The 14,235-nt window shown below is 40.9% G+C and overlaps 1 protein-coding gene across 3 annotated transcripts in view; it reads right to left on the bottom strand.

The window, feature by feature from the left end:
* The window catches only part of Ugp2 (UDP-glucose pyrophosphorylase 2), a 63,557-nt gene that overhangs the window by 30,566 nt on the left and 18,756 nt on the right, over positions 1–14,235 (bottom strand). For all 3 annotated transcript variants that reach the window (XM_052734733.1, XM_052734735.1, XM_052734734.1), the window contains exons 2-3: positions 10,442–10,569; positions 9,502–9,609 (exon numbers count right to left, since the gene is read on the bottom strand). In XM_052734733.1, coding sequence (XP_052590693.1) covers positions 9,502–9,609; positions 10,442–10,569 — 236 coding nt within the window. The remainder of the gene's footprint in view (positions 1–9,501; positions 9,610–10,441; positions 10,570–14,235) is intronic.

Below are 14,235 nucleotides of genomic sequence, written 5' to 3'. Positions count from 1 at the left end.
TACTGAGTAAGTATTTGTTAAATGCATTTCTGGAAGTCCTAACGGAGAAGAGTGTACTCTATGGTTCTACTCAAAGACAGATGGAGAAATGAAGACAAGGTGCCATGTTAAAGCATCTTCAGGCTCCCTTCAAATACCTACAGCAACTGGTGTCTGTCCTATGACATAGATGGTGGTTAAGAGGATAGGCTCAGGCAGATCTGAAACTAATTTCTGGCTTACAAACTCAGAAAATCTTGGTGACTCTCCATTCCTCGCTGCCTCTAGGCCTACCGTGTATACGGATAACAGAGAGCTAAGGTTGCTGAGGGTCGCCAAGGAGGCCCATGTTTACAGTTGAGAGCGATGCCTGTCACACTCACGTGTGACTTTTGTTTGTGGCTAGTCACTGCTGTACTTGTTGATAAGTTCACAGAGAACACTCCATAGTGTGCTCAGAGATGAAAGGCTCCTTTAACATCACTAGAGGACACCAAAGAACAGACCTGGGGGGTCTGACGACCTATCGAGTGTACAACTGGATTCTCTTTCCTAAGCAAATTATCCTGAACTTCATTTTCCTCTTTTGTATAATAAGCATTTTTCTGAAGCAGGACAGAAAAACGGAAGATTAAGAGGTCATGAGAAGTCACCTGCCTTGGGATCTATTTTTCTTTTCCTGCTGACTGAGATAATAAGGGAACTTCAACTGATAAACTCAAAATTGCCTACAGAGATAATGTGTTATTTTCCTAAATATGTTTCAAACAAAGATGTTAAAAACAATAAATGAACTGTGCTTTACTTAGGGCCAAAATGTTTCTAATCTTGACTTTTGCTTATTAGTACTCTTCTAATTCCTAAATAAATGATAAATAAAAATCATTTAAACATGACAAACAGGTATATTCATCACCTTTTTTTTTTGATTTTTCGAGACAGGGTTTCTCTGTGTAGCTTTGCGCCTTTCCTGGAACTCACTTGGTAGCCCAGGCTGGCCTCGAACTCACAGAGATCCGCCTGGCTCTGCCTCCCAGTGCTGGGATTAAAGGTGTGCGCCACCACCGCCCGGCTATTCATCACCTTTTTATAGATGTCAAACAGAGCTAAAGTCATAAAACCAGTAAACCATGTGAGGCATCTGGCTCATATCCTTATCAGGTAAGGTGTTAGTTTCCAAAGAACATTACACTTGAGTATGGATTAGTTTCCAAAGAACATTACACTTGAGTATGGATTAGAAAGGACAAAGTCTGACTAAGGAAGGTGGAAAAAATGGTAAGAGAACGTGGCCCTGGGAGGACCACTTTCTTGAGTCAGAGCCTGCGAGCTCTTTACTGAGGTCACCTGGCCTCCCCCATCACACCAACCCAGCAGCCACCTTTGGAGAAGGATTGACAATAACTAAATGATCCTACATCAATTCCTTGACAAACATAAGTGGCCCCTGAAACATGGTTCAGCTTACACTGTATTTTAGCTCTAAACTGAGAATTTTCAACTAACTAAAGCATGTAAGGTACACTGTTAGTTTAATTATATAACTCACACTGTGAAGCAGGCCTGAAAAACTGGAGATGGAGAGGAAGGGAATAGGAAGAGCCTACAGAAAGAGTTCTATGGAAAACTGAAGGGCAAACACGTGTACATGAGCAACAGCTAAGACAGTGATTCTCAACCCTCCTAACGCTGTGACCCTTTAATAACTCATGCTGTGCTGACCCCAACCATAACATTATTTTCGTTGCTACTTCATAACTGTGATTTTGCTACTGTTACGAACTGTAATGTAAATATCGGTGTTTTTCTATAGTTTTAGGCAACCCCTGTGAAAGGGTAGTTCGCCCCCCTCCATGGGGTCATGACTGAGATTGAGAGCCACTGAGCTAAGAGAAAGGTCAAGAGACATAAAAGGGAGGCTGGAGCCTAGGCAACAGGCTGAAGAAAGGAAAAGGCAGCATTCTGACAAGATACAACTGACTTAGCTTGTGTGTTTAAGAAGAGATGAAGTTAGAACCAGAGGCCTATAAAGAATCTCTTAAAGGGGCTTGTACCTTAATAAATCTAAATTTTAAATTTTAAAAGCTCTAAATAGCTAAGATGCTGACGGACCTTACAATGCTTGACCAAGTTGCCAAATCTAATACAACTATGTGAAATATACAAGGGCACATGATGTTTAAACTTGTTTAATGTTCCATCATTCCTCTTTCTTAAATGGAAATTAGTTTGTGACATCGCTCTGGTGCACGCCACCCAGAGAAGGGCTGAGGCCAGTGAACAGGACTGGCAATGGAGGGTCAAAGGACCTGCAGACACAGAGAAAGACATATCTCCATATGATGTGTCCCCCACAAAGAACGTCATGTGAGTAACTTATGCCCTACTTTTGGACCCTTTCTTTCACAGCTTTTATTCCTTTTTGATTAGCCTTTTAATCCCAGAGAAGTCTGCCTCAAGATTACCTGAGACCAGAAAGTCTTTTTCATACCCACGCCAGTTATGTGCTTCTAGAGCACCCTCTGGTTTTCATGGTGCATTATTTTGCAGTTAGCCATTTCTGGACTCAAGTTCTCTAAAAACGGGGGTGGGGGGTGCTGGAAGGAAAGACATCTCTATTTGTATTTGTAGTTTTAGAATCTAGATAGTGATGGCCAAGGAGGAGACACCTGCTTATCACTGCTTGAGTAACATTCTAAGACAGCAGTTCAGTTTGTTCTGTTTTTTGAGACAAGACTATACTATGCAATCCTGGCTGCCCTGGAACTCACTATGTAGGCAGGCAAATTTTGAACTTGTACATCTACCGACTGCCTCCTAAGAGCTGGAATTAAAGGTGTGTGCCACCATGTCTGCAAGAAAGCAGATCTTAATTTTTACAGGTCATGATCTCCTCTGAGAATATGACAACACTGACAGTTTACTACAAAAAAAATACATATACATAATTCCAAGTGTTATGGAGGGCTTGTAATTCCCACAAAGATCTCCCAAGCTGGGGTGCCTAGTGTAAACTTCTGTTTTTATCTTGGCTATAAAATGGAGCAGGTGGATACTCAGTTGTTCAAAACTAAAGAAGCCCACACCCCCAAAGAAGAATTAGTAAGATTCCCCTAAGGAATTTCAGGGCAGAAAGGGTAAGCGGTAGGTATGGGCTGCTCACTTTGCTTTAATAAAAAAATCTCCCAGTATCAGTGGAAATTCCCTCATAGTTCTTTTAGAGATGTAGACATAGGTCAGAAGAACTACACAGCCATTTTTATTTTTCAATTGTCTGATATAAACTTCTTACGTGAAAGATACAATTGGGTGTCTGGACATGCTCCTTTGGAGATGAGAAACAGAAACTAGCTGGCCCACAACTCTGTGGGCCAGCTCGTCTGGGTAGGTAGTGAAAAACTAGAGACCCTATCTTAACAAGGAGGAAGGTGAAGACCAAGGCTGGTGCTGGAGGCTGTCCTCTGCCCTACTCATGAACACTGCAATCTCAAGAGGTCTCTGTCTCTCCTTTCCTCTCCTCTTCTCCTCTTCCCCCTCTCTGTCTGTCTGTCTCTCTGTCCCTCTCTCTCACACACACACTGAATATAAAGGTCCTTGCCCTCACAGATTAGCACCAAGGAAACCAGGAATGTATAACACAGAGTTGTCTTTTCAAATGGAGAAATGGATAACCTGTTTTCCCGCCAAGGCAGCTGGTGGTTAGTAACCTGGTGATTTTTGCTACCTGTAGGGCCAGGCCACACCAAGTCGCATAGGCAGGACCAGAGGTGGCTCATAGTCTAGGTGACCTTTGCATTATCTGCATGGCCAGGGCCTCCCCCAGCTAGGATCTGGGGTGGCTAAGAACCCAAATTCCCGCTATACTATCTATATGAACAAGACCACACTAGGTCCCCCTTAGGCCCTTAGGATAACACATGTAGCCTATCTCTAGAACCCACCTGTATGGAGGTGGCACGTACTGTGAGAAGCGTTTCGATGTAATTATGCCTCCTTGTGCTCAGGGGATTTGCATTATACCCAGAAACCATGCTTTCAGTTGTACCATACTTAACATACACAGGATAAACTGCTCGGGGTCCGACTCTAGAAGTCTGAACCAGCACCAGCTAAGTCGGGTTTAACCCATGTCCTCCTAGCTTCACCCAGCTTGTCACTCTGCTGGCCTGGGCATCTGCAGAGTCCCCCACAACTGGTGCCCAACTGGGGCACAACCCTTGGAGAAGGTTAAAGTTTTTCTTTAAATAGAAATAGAAGGTAGGATTTCTAGGCCTCTCACCCAAGGGGTCATAACCATAAGTAAGAGAGTGGAAAATTAATAAAAGACAGAGGAAAGACACAGTTTTCCTTCCAGATGCACCTTGGCAGGTCTTGGCAGAAGGGAGGAATGGCCTCTGCAGCCTCTCCGGCTTCCTGGCTCCCCAGCGGCCACTCGGCTCTGAGTGTTCAGGGCTATGTGACCTCAACTCCGAGCCTTCAGTGTCTGATGCGACCGACACCCGAGGGCCAATGAATGGTGGACAGAGCTAGGTTGCTTCAGCAATAGCTGGGTCTTGGCTGCTCCAGAGCTTAGTGAGTTTGTTTATTTTTTGTTTGTTCATTTTCCCCCAAAGCAGGAATAACTCAGTGACAATAATTAATGGTCCCTACGTGGGAGAAAAGATTCAAACAAGCCAACCTCTAGCACAGGAACAATTGCAACTAGGGCCTAACGCCCTTAAGCTGATGCTGACTGCATCTCCCGAAGTGTCCATCACTCAGTATATGGATGACATCTCCTCTCCTGCTCATCCTACTAACACTCAAGTGAACGCTTAACCTTCATGATAAATAAACCAACAGAGCATCATTTAAAACTGTGGGCCATGTCAGCTGGGTCCATCTTATCTTACCCATCACTCCTGATGATTCAATCCCACTCTTTAGTTGCTTCCTGGAGACCTCATTTACATTCTCTAGAAATGCAACATCTGAAGCAGGGCAGGTTACCAGATTACTAAGTAATGCTGCTCTGAAGTGGTAGCTCATAGAATTAATCCCTTGCTTCCTTATCAATTGCTCATCTCTCCTCTTTTTTACTTACTGGAGTTATGTATCAACAAGGTATTATAAAAATGTATGCATGTCATAATTCTCCACAACACACTGTTAACTTATTTGCAAGAATAAGTTATAAGACTTAATAATGGCGAGAAGGACATGTCTTAAATAACTTATTGGCAAAGAGCCTACAGAAATCATTGTGCCACTCAATAAAATGCAAGTTATTTGTTCCACACTGATAATAATTGACAGGTTGCATTAGAATGTTACTTGGGATTTATAGGTAATTATTATCCAAAAGATCCCCTTTTACAATTTTTTAAGATACCTATGGGTATTGCCTAAATTACATCTAAAAATCCTACAGAGGTTGCTTTTAATGCTTTTACACATGGCTCTTGAAAAGGACAAGGAGCATAGGTTTTATATACAAATTCCACATGCTCTACAAAAAGATTGTACCCACCCCTGGTTATACAGCCTGAACCTCTGTAATCAATCGGCTCTTATTAGAGGCTTCTCAGCTGCTAAATATTTTTAAGTATTACAGTAACCTATATTGCCTCCATTTTAACTGTTCAACTGTGCACTTATAGCAAGACGGGAGCTACAGAAGAGATCTATGTCTCCGTAGTTCAATGAAACTTTATTTATAAACTATGGCAATACTCCCAACTATGTACAAAAACAGATGCAAGCCTGCAGGACGGCTCAGTGCACAGAAGTGCTTGCACACTGGACTACAACCTGATTCAACCTCCTGATCCCACAAGGTGGCAGGAGAGAGCTGTCCTCTCATCCATACAACCGTGCACACCTGTACACACGCCCACATATACACAACCACATACACAATACCAAAGAGCTTTGGATGACAGTGTTTATGAAGCTAGATTGATATTAACAATGTCACTCTAAATGGTAGTTTTCCCAGGGTAAATTTCTATTTGGCCAGAAAGATAAGTATTACCTGTACTTTAAAGAAAAGTATGTTGACTATATAGAAATTATATTTTGAAAGGAAAACCGTGTCTCTTATCATCTCTAAAACCTAAGAACTTATTTTGGGAGTGGGGGTGGGTGAAAAACCAGGTGAAAGAATAGTAACCCATGAATTACTGCAAAGGTTGGTAGAAAAACTACACTGAGACAAAGAAGTGCAAAGAAGTTTTGCTTCTGCAATCCAAAAATCCTTGACATCACAGCAAATGGGATCACAAGTGCATATCAAGACCAGGCTTCTTTGAAGGATATTTTAAAGTGGAAACTTATACTTTTAGAGACACGAAGACAAAAGGCCACACAAAAGGCATCTTATGCAGAATGTATTTTTCTTTTCTATTTGTTATTTTTTTTTCATATTAAGTGGGCATTTTCATCAACAATTATGGCTCACTACATGGACATGGCCTCTGGAAAGGAGTCAGCAGGATGCTGGGGAAGTGGATGGGTAAATCCCAGGATAGATCCGTTTTCTTCTTCTCCATCCTCCAATCCTCACTTTAGAACTCCCACTATCTATCATGAGCTCTCAAAGTACAGAGATTTCTCCACTAGCAAAGCCAATTCTTGAACCAGAAAATAAATACATGTGCTTTCTTTCCTATTCAAAAGATTAAGTTCATCTAGGATGTAAAGAATTAAATAAAAAAAAAAAACCCACAACTTTAGAACTAAATCTATGCTAACTAAATAGCTGAGGCTCTTTTCTCTTCTGAAATTATTTAGTGGAATCTTTTTGATAAAGGTAGGCACCTGTAAAACATATAAGGAAATGTTTTCTACTTTTTGGTACAGGGAGGGGATGTAAAGATGAGTTCTCAGAATGTTGCCCAAGTTTACCTTGTACTCAGGATCAAGTGATCCTCTGGCTCACTGTGCACATATGAGACTACAGGACAAGTCGTACACCACCAGCTAATCCTGTCACTTGTAAACCAGGCTTGACCTTCAGTCTGCAGGTTAGAAACTGTCAAGGGCCACTGCCCCAGCAAGCTTCCAGAGCTGGCTCATCCCTCAGCATTAACCCACCGAGCATGACATTGGAACCCACCTGCAGGGACCAGGATCTGAACACGGGCTGCTGCACAGAGGGGCTGGTGCCTTGCCCTTGCCTGACATCAGGCTCTACAGTATGGGCTCTGTAGCGGCAGGGCTCCCAGGTCTGCTGCCGGACCTGCCGGAGACTGCTGGAGCCCGCCACATAGTAATCAACTCAGGTTATTCAGTTAGGAATAAGTCTAAAACAAAAATTCTAAGTATTTAAAGTAACTAAATCTACCATCATGTTAGATCTGTTCCCAAATAATTTTAAAAACTGGATGAATCTACATTTCTTTTTTTTTTTTTAAGAACATATCTATACAGAAGAATTATCTCATTTTCTTTGGGAAAGAAAATATCAGTTCTACTACCTAACAGCAAATAAATAAACAAATCATAATAATTAGTGTTCCAGGGCCAAGTTAAACAAAGACCAAAATTAGGGTCCCCCACCACCACCACCAAAAAACCCTGCTAGCTAATTATAATTGACATTACAGAGAAGAGGAATTTTTTAATTGATTGTATTATTATTTGTGTGTGTGTAAATTCATGTGTGTGAACACACGAACCATTACACATATGTAGAGGTCAGAGGTGGACAACTTTCAGGGGTCACTCTCTCCTTACTCTGTGGGTTCTAGGAACTAAACTCAGGTCTTCAGACTTGATGGCAAGCACTGTTCCTCCTCCTGGCGAGTCACCTAGAGGAATTTTAACTTCAGTGTTAATATAACAGAATACAATCCAGATGCTAATAGGGATTTTGCTGTTTTGTTTTTTTGTTTTGAGACAGGGTTGCTCTGTTTAACAGCCTTGGCTGTCCTGGAACTTGCTCAGCAGGCCTGGCTGACCTCAAACTCACAGAGATCCTCCTGCCTCTGCCTCCCAATGCTGGGATTAAAGGCGTGTGCAACCACTGTCCGGCTCTAGAGTTTGGTTGGTTTTCTTTTTTTTTAAACAAACATGCAATTTATAAATTTAAAGTTTTTAAGAACTTTTCCACATGTAGGAATAAGAGTATTTCCTAAGCAGGACCTTATTTATGACGTTTTCATTAGGGAAACAAGTTGAAGGTTGACTCTGTCATCTTAAACTGCTCTGGCTGGTTCTATTTACACGAGTGGACTTGAGTCCCAACAAAAGTTGGTGAACACGGGCATTGAGATGAGACTTCAGTTCGTTTGCTCTGAATCATATTTCAAAACTGTTGGGTTAAGTAAGATTACAGACACATAAGAAATGTGTAATCGGAAGATTTCCTGTGTCCCAGCCGGCTGGTGGTCGGGACAAATCTCTCCCACACACGTCCCCCAAGTAAACACACAGAGGCTTCTATTAATTATAACTGAACGGCATGGCTCAAGCCTTTTGCTAGCTAGCTCTTATATCTTAAATTAGCCCATTCCTATTAATCTAGGTATTGCCACATGCTCCATGGCTTTACCCACGTCCCATTACATGTTGCTCCTTGAGTGGCTCCGGGAGGCTCCCCCTCCTTCTTCCTGTCTCTCTCTTTGAATTTCCTGCCTGCCTCTAAGTTGCCTTGCCAGAGGCCAAACGGCTTTATTTATCAACCAATCAGAGCAACACATATTCAAAGTGTACAGAAAGACATTCCCCCATCAGAAATGAACACCACATATGGTAAATAAATAAATAAATACATAAACCAGCTCTACAAAATGCTTTGAGGTAAATTCTATTTTACTAAATCCTCTTAACAAAGCTTCACAATAACCCGTGAAGTTCACAAAGCACCTGGTATTATTCTCATTTTACATAAACAAAGCAGTAGAGCTCAGATTTAAACATCTAACACCACCCTTTACACCTCCTCAGTGTTACTTTCTGCTAGGGGCCAATGACAGGTGAGGCCTCAGGACTGTCCTCCAAGACACACAGGATTTTGACAGGTGAGGACGCCATACCACTGAAAGAAAATAATATATGCAGAGATCTAGAAGCAGGGAGTGTAGTGAAGGGGATGCTAGGCTGGTTGGCATAAGGCAGACAGGGTGACAGAGATGGACTGACTGAAAGCATGGAGGGAGCTTTAAAATCTGGTAAGTGCCTGCACGATGCTGCAGGCAGAAAGAGATCTAATGGTTTGGAAGGGGAACAACACAAAATTCTCATGGTATGTTTTATACTAACAACAAATGTTTGGTAAACTAATGACAATGTGTTAAAAACAGGCTAGTGCTGTGATGAGATCAGACTGAGAAGACCTCTGCAAAGCACTAACTGGTCTAAAAGAAAGAAAACTAGTTGAAGGCAGCTGCCTGCAAGGTACAGATTGAAGATCACACACAGACTGAGAGCAGCGTGTCTGCTGACAGGGTTCTTTAAGTTCTCACAACCCTCCTACAAAAGTCACACCAACATCCCAAATTACCTTCAATTTTCTTTTCTTACACTTTATCTAAAACTTACCGAATCTTCTGGAGGTCTCTGGATTTTACCCCAGTCTACAGAAGGTCCCTTTTCTTGCAAAAATCTATGATATAGCTTCCGAAATCCATCAAGATCTTTTTTAGTGTGCTATGAAAATAGAAGTAATTGTTATAAACAGCGGAATGTTTAATACATAGTAAAACTAGATACAGACTACACTTTAAAAATACCTTTAAGTGAAATTCTTAGACTATTAGAATATAAAGTAGGACCAATTTTTAAGGTCTGTTCGAAACTGAAGTAGAAAAACTAAAAAGAAATTATATTTAAATGATTCTTTAACACACAAGCCAAACTTATCCCCTATCTCCCACCAGTCAGTTATCATATAACCTGAACAATATTTGGTTCCTATAAATTTCAACTCACTCCCTATTACATACCAGTATCTTTCACTACTTCTGAGTGCAAATAAATTGTCACCAAAAGAACAAAAAAGAATGAAACATAGCTAACCTCAGACATTAAGTACAAACTGAAATTGAAAAATAAAAGGTAAAGTGCTACCAGAAAAGCAAAGCTTCTCAATTCTGGGAAACACCTATGGCAGCTGTCACAGCAGCACCGTTCTGCTAGACTTGGCTTTGGGAAAAAGGTATGAAGAGTACATGGTTAACAGACTACCTAATGCCTTACAGATCCCACCAAACACAGTAACCATTTCTCTACCCAATGATATTAAAACACAAAATAAAGTATGATTTTTGTCCATACTCTTTTGGTGACTCAGGAAATTTCCTCAGCTTGGAAAAAAAAGACAGCAGCTTTACTATGAGCAAATGCTAACGCTCCTCGGCTGTTGAACAATGAATGCTAACTTTCTCACGATACATCCCGCGCTCATTTCAGGCTGGAAAACCACCACTTGCAGCAACTGAGCATGCTGACACACGAAGCAAAAGACACTGTCAACCCTTACCTCAAACTCATGCGAGGTTGCTGTTGTAAGTATTTTTTCTAATTCTTTCTTCACAGATAATTCTAGTTCTTGGAGAATGACTTCTTGGAACTGAGAAGCACCATCTTGAGACATAGCTTTGCTAAGGTCTTAAATAAAAAAAATAAAAAGCCACTGATTAAAATCAGTCAGCAACAGAGACTTATGAATTTTGTTATTTCCAGGTTAGTTAAGGTGAAGACTCACTGGCCTTTGCTTTTTAACAAAATGGAGGTATGCTAAAGAAAGTGTGATGTCTACTCTTGACTGTCAACCTGACAACATCTGGCTTAACTAAAACCCAAATAGCTGGGCACAACTGTGAGGGATTTTGCTTAATTAAGTCATTTGAGGTGGGGAGACCCACCTTCAATCTGTCCACACCTTCTGCTGGCAGCCTATATGGAGGACATGGAAGAAGGAAGCTTTAGCTCTTTGCCTGCTTGCCTTCACCCTCATTGGCAAGTTCATTCCTTCACTGGCATTAGAACCTATTCCTTTGGGATTCCAGAGCTTACTGAAGGCCAGCTGAGAGACATCCATTCTCAAGGACTAAACAACTACTGGATTCTCAAACTTTCTGTTGGGATACAGCCATGCTGAACTAGCTGGATTACAGTCTGTAAGCCATTCTAATAAATCATATACATATATATGTATGTGTATATAAAACATCAAAATATATAAATATTATCTATTGCATATAACATATAAACATCACATATAATGAGTATATACACTATATAAAAATATATGTAATATACTATTAAATTATAACATTAATTCACATATAATTAAATGTTATATATTATATGATATAATATTCATTCTATATACATATTCATTCTATCAGTTCTGTTAGAAAGAAGCCTATAAAAAGATTTATCAGTGAATAAGTGAGAAAAAGGTTATCAGTAAATAAAAATTACTATACTCTTTTACAAAATCAGCAAGGGGAAGATTAATTAAAACTATGGATGCATGAAAAAGATACATAAAAATCCACTACTTTATAATCTAAAAATACATTAATAAATAATTATTTAGAGCATGGAACAAAGGTACTTTTCATGGTTAGATAATGCTGCTCCCAGATGTCACAAAGTTTCTAAACAAGAACTCAGTATCAGGTACAGAATATCTTCCTATAAGTTGCTGGCCAAAGAGGTCTAACCCCCTCCCCACAAGGAATACAGGCTGTTGCCACTGCCATTGTTCTTGGTTGCCTCCCAAAACTAGATGGTAAGACCTTGTTGCTGAAGACACCATACAACACTCTTTATTATAGGACACAAAGAAATGAAGATAGAACTGATCTGGAAACGCTCTCCCCACTGGGCAGTGTTCACAGTACCAGAAGGTGCTATGCAGGCTGCTGGGGGGAAAATACAACAATAGTCCCATTCAGCAATAGACCAAGTACTATAACACTAACTCATCAAGTAAGATATATCCACTGGGGCAACAGTGGTATGACTATTCTAAAGATAACCAACTGCTTTGTGATTGCATTTGAGGTCTGCCTCCAAGGGAGGGAATACACACTTGATACTATGTAGTAGGACAGGCCTACAAAGTCGAGGAAATTGGCTCAAACCAGTTGCCAAGGCACGCACATAATGTACTTCCTTATGAGCCAACCTGGAGTCTGCCTGAGGGCCTAGCACCAGTTGCTGTCAGAGTTCCTGGTCACTGTCTGAGTCCTGATCGTGCCCAGCCAATGAGGGACGACCATGCAATGCCACGAGATTGCAACACAGACTGGGTGCTGGGAGGAGGATATATAAGGCCTCCCTGTTACTGAATAAACAAGTTTGCTGTTTGCCTTCAACTGACTCCCCGTGTCTGTGTCGTTGACAACGCGCCTTCTCACACCCTTCCCGAAGGAGCTATTAGGATCCAGCAACAATACTATAAACCTGGTCAAAAGCCTGTAGCTGAGGAGAGCCTGGCCCCAACAGGAAAACACTAACACTGTTTCCCTGTATGAATATATTGTCAGATTGGTTTCTAAATATTTATGTTTATACTCATAGACTCATGTAAGTCTCAGCCTGAGAAAAAGCTCCTTTTTGTGGAGGCTGATAGTTAGTGAAAAGGCTCATATTTGATTAAGGCGCTAGGAATAAGTGACTGATGCGCACTCAGCATTAAATGAGACATCTCCATTCACAGTTCCCCTCCCAAAGCCTACAGAACATCACAAAAGAGAGTGGAAAGAATTTAAGAGCCAGAGGATAGAGAGTGTCGTTGTTATCTGATATATTACTACTATCGCAACCATGAACACATACATGCACAAGACTGGGCCCTCTAACTTCCTACCATGGACAGAGGAGATGCCCAATCAGGCCTGAGTTCTTTCTGAGAACCTAATAACTACTAATGGTTACTGGAGAAGGGTGTGTCTTCTTTCTGATGATAGAGCCACTGGGGAACTAAGGAGGAAGAAGGGGCTCTGAGGGAAATGGGGGATACCAGAGGGTAATGGGGAGTGAATATAATCACAATACATGGAGAGATGGCTCAATGGTTAAGAGCACTAGCTGCTCTTACAGAGTACCTGAGTTTAGTTCCCAGCTCCCACATGGCAGGTGCAATTGCTAATTCCAGTTCCAGGGGCTGACACCCTCTTCTCACTCCTGCAAGCACCAGGCACACACATGATGCACTTACACACATGCGAGAAAAACATTCATACTTATAAAGTTGAACTGTTAATCTCCATTTCACAGGAGTTTAGTTTGAAAGTGTCACATATCCTAAAAGACACAAATTTTATATGATTAACATACAAAGTTTAAGTCAGAGCAACATGATTATGCCAACTGATGATCCCAGCAAGGGGGAGAGACAGAAAAGTCACACGGTCATCTTATTTCACAAGAACTATCCTCTGTAGCCTGTTCTTGAGGGTAGTTAATACATTGAGAATATGGTGAGATATAAAAGAACAACTTTAACAAAGAATCTAATTATGAAATAGATTAAAAGGAAAACAATATGAGGGTATAACCACTAAGTACCAACAGTGGCAAAAGGAAAATAATGAAGAAAACCAAAACACGGAGTAAAGTTACAACCACTGATGATAGATTTACAAATCTACCTAAACAGATTCATATAAACAGAACTTATTATAGCTACAGCCAATGCTACCTGGCATGTTAGTAGCCCATAGACAGGATTTAATGGGAAGGCCTGTACAAGACCTGAACTACTCTTTCTTTCAAAGTTTAATTTTGTATTATTACCAATAATTTTATTTATTTTTTTGTTTCTACTTTTCTGTTAGGTATTTATAAGCAAATGTAAATTAACCAAATTAACTTTTTCATTTTTTATTAAGGTCAGGCAAGGGTCTGGTCCACAGGGTTAACTTGGGACTTGGTAGGAGCCCTTGACTCCTTTAATTTTCCTTATCTATATCACTAGCTGGTATGGGTAAAGGTCTTGCTGACTCTGTGCTTTCTCTTGGAAGCACTGGAGATACCGTCCTCTGTGTTGACCCTCTTGTTTGTAGAATGTGCTCTGGTTTTGAGTCCAGTCTCTGAACCAACAAGACAGATGTGCTACCAGGGCTGTAGGTGAAAAGTATCCATCATCCCATGGAATGCAGATGCCCTGGGGGCAAGGACTAAAATACTGGCTGCCTCTTTAGTCTACCTTTACATTAGCACAGACCTTCAAGTATGGTTACTGAACAACACCCATGTCAGTTACCAAGTGCTGAAAAACAAACCTTGCTTTAAAATTTAGTTATTGCTTGGGAAAAA

The sequence above is a fragment of the Peromyscus californicus genome, unplaced genomic scaffold, assembly GCF_007827085.1.
Source record: "Peromyscus californicus insignis strain IS unplaced genomic scaffold, ASM782708v3 Scaffold_13__1_contigs__length_99412109, whole genome shotgun sequence".
In the NCBI taxonomy this organism is placed as follows: Eukaryota; Metazoa; Chordata; class Mammalia; order Rodentia; family Cricetidae; genus Peromyscus; species Peromyscus californicus.
The sequence above is the reverse complement of the archived record's forward strand: the minus strand, read 5'-3'. Positions and strand labels throughout refer to the sequence as shown.